Here is a 2,873-nt window from a genome sequence, read left to right on the forward strand (position 1 = left end):
GTCCTTTGACACACAAGTTTTTAATTCTGATGAAGTCAGATGTATCTAATTTTGCTTTTGTTGCCTGTGCTTTTGATGTCATATCTAAGAAATCGTTGTCAAATCTACTGTCAGGCAGCTTTTCCCCTATGTTTTCTCCTAAGAGTTTTATAGTTATAGCTCTTAGGTTTAGGTCTAGGTCTCTGATCCATTTTGAGCTAGTTTTTCTATATGGTGTGACGTAAGAGTCCAACTTCATTCTCTTCCATGTGAATCTTATTCCTTTGTTGAAACCAGCCCCTGGATCAGCGGCACCTGCTCACAACCTGTGTGTGCTGAGCCCAGCCCCAAGAAGGCCCAAGCAAGGGCAACCAGGGGAGCTGGAGGGCCTGCCCCTACTCCAGTCAGCTCCCACTACCAATGGATGGGGTCAAGAGTGGGCACATGACCAGGCACAATCAGCCAGAATCCTTCCCCAGGATTTTATATTCACTGTTTCTGCACAAACTCTTCACCCTCTAAGCCTGTTTATCCTTTGCACCTAGGGAGCTGGACCCAGCCAAGTGTGCTCTCCTCTGAGAATGTATGTGCCAATGTGCAGGCTACTTAAGGCAGCCATCTGGCTGCAGGCACCAGATTTGAGGAGGCCTCCTGCCCCTCCCCCTGCCTTCCTGTAACCCATCCTTCAGCTCAGAACCCCCTCCTCCCTCCCGTCGATCCCAACACTCCTCCCAGTATGAGGGTCTTTGGGCCTCATACTCCTTTCCACCAGGATGAGAGCTCTTTGTGCTCACTGGTACCCAGTAACCAAGGCTGAGGGCTGGGGCCTCCTCCATCCCCTCACCGCACACAGACAGGCCTTGTCTTGCTTCTCCTGCTCCACAGCCTTCTAATGGCTCCCCATGGCCCACAGGACCAGGACCAGGACCAGGCCCTGGCCCTGTGGTGCAGCATTCCAGGCCTTTCAGAACCACACACCACATCCAGTCTGCCTCCCCAAACTACACCCTTCATTACCCCTCCAAGCCACCCCCACCTGGCCAGCTCCACCCTCTCTCTGCCCATGGCTGGTGCTGTGTCCACACATACTCCTGGTTCTCCTCACTTTCTTCCAGCAATGGCCACCACCTTTACTGGCCACGGCTATTTGCTGGTTCCTTCCCCCCACTACCCTGTGCAAACCTCCTGACATCCTCAAGAGAAAGAAAGTGCTGGAACCTGAGGCCCTTTCTCCTCACCAGGAAGCCCAATGGCCATGTGCCCCAGGTCAGGCTCACCTGGTGCCTGTTAAAGAGGCAGATTCCCAGGACTACTTCAGAGCTGGGGATCCAGAGAATGGGTGTCTCAGTCAAGCTCCTGATGACCTCGGCCCTGTGGGGGTACAGTCCCCAGGCCAGGTCCACACTGGGCCACCACAGGACCCAGGGGCAAGCAGCCCCTCGGCCATCAGTCTGTGAGAGAACTGCAACGGCCGCCTTCTGCTCAAGGGGTTCAGACCCTCTGAGGTCCCGGCCACACCCTCTCTCTGGGCTGCTACTGAGGGCAGACCCCCTCCCCAGCCCAGCAGAGAACCACAAGACCCTGTCTCAGGGCTTGTAGCCATCCTCATTTTACTCCTCCAGCATAAGAGTGACGGGGAACATGTGGAATCCAGCCACTGAGAGCGCTGGGCCAGACGTGGGGGATGGGCCAAGGGACCCTGGTCCCTGCCCTAGGAACCAACAGCGTCAGCACACTGCCAGCTGGGGAGCTCCGGGAGGAGGGACGGGTGAGTGAATGAATGAAAGCAAGTCGTTGCCGGCGGTCCAGCGGGCACACTCTGTCCTCGGCAGAGCTCTCCACCCCCACTCCTGTTCTCCAGTCTGTCCCGGGTCCCGCGTCCCTAGGGGCTGACTCCGGGTGGGAGGCTCAGAACACCTGCTATCGCCTGATCCCAAAGCGCCCAACAAGCGGAGCGGGCGCGGGCCCGGTGCCCGCTCCTCATCTGTTTTGTTTTCTGGGTTTTTCGTTGTTGTTTTGGCTACTGGCCAGCATGGGGACGGAACCGGACCCTGGTATTGTCAGCATCGCGCTCTACCCACTAAGCTAACCGGCCACGCACACTCTCTGTTGTCTTGGCTGGCTGGTACATGCCCATCTGTGAAATGGGCTGCGAGGCCAGCTCCCAGGGCGCGGGGTCGCGGGGACTGGGCGGACCGTGTCCCCGAGGGGCCAGGATAGGTTCGTGGAGGGGCATCCCCCGCGTTCGTGGCTGAGCCGCCGGGGCTCGGGCTGGACTCGAGGGTAGACTCCAGACCTGGACCATGGGAGCCGGCGCGACGCCCCTCCCCCACCGGCCCACCGCCGCCCCTCCCCCGAAGGCTCGCTGCCTCTGCTCCCCTCCCCCAGCCGGGCCCGCCCCCAGGTTAGGGAGCGTCCGCACTTCGCCTCCCGTCGGTCGTGCGCGCCTCCGGCCTTTTGTACGGTGTCAGCTCATTGGGCGGATTCGAGCGACGCCCCGCCCACGGCCCCGAACCGGCCAATGGCAAGGGGTTTCACAGCACGCTGTGCTCGCGGCCTCGTCACCGTCCTGCGACGCTGCGGGGGATACTTAGGCCTCAGCGGTCTTTGCCCCCCGGGCCTCGGGCCCTGACCCCGAGGAGATCCCCGGGACCCGTGCCCAGACAGGTGCCCGTCACGCATCCGGGGCGCACTTGGAGATCTCGGCCCCCTTTCTCACCCCACCGCTCGCCGGCATGTCCTCGAGTGCACACGCGCGCCCCGGAGCGGAGTTTGCAGACGCTCCCTCCCATCGGGGACGCGGCTCCTTTAAGGACGCAGGTGGCCGGAGCGCCGCCTGACTGGAAAGTCGCCCCCAAGCCGGGCTCCTGGGCCGGGCCCGGAGAGCGGGCGGG

The 2,873-nt window shown here is 60.9% G+C and overlaps 1 protein-coding gene across 2 annotated transcripts in view; it reads left to right on the top strand.

Moving 5' to 3' along the window:
- Window positions 1–1,618: 1,618 nt before the first annotated feature.
- The window catches only part of UBE2I (ubiquitin-conjugating enzyme E2I), a 17,446-nt gene continuing 16,191 nt past the window's right edge, over window positions 1,619–2,873 (top strand). Inside the window, exon 1 of one of the 2 annotated variants that reach the window (XM_008581219.1) lies at window positions 1,619–1,747. In XM_008581219.1, coding sequence (XP_008579441.1) covers window positions 1,621–1,747 — 127 coding nt within the window. In that variant the 5' untranslated portion in view covers window positions 1,619–1,620. Of the gene's footprint in view, window positions 1,748–2,559; window positions 2,647–2,873 lie in introns of those variants that run through there. The other variant, XM_008581235.1, reaches the window with a different exon arrangement.

Source organism: Galeopterus variegatus, unplaced genomic scaffold (assembly GCF_000696425.1).
Source record: "Galeopterus variegatus unplaced genomic scaffold, G_variegatus-3.0.2 Scaffold92, whole genome shotgun sequence".
In the NCBI taxonomy this organism is placed as follows: Eukaryota; Metazoa; Chordata; class Mammalia; order Dermoptera; family Cynocephalidae; genus Galeopterus; species Galeopterus variegatus.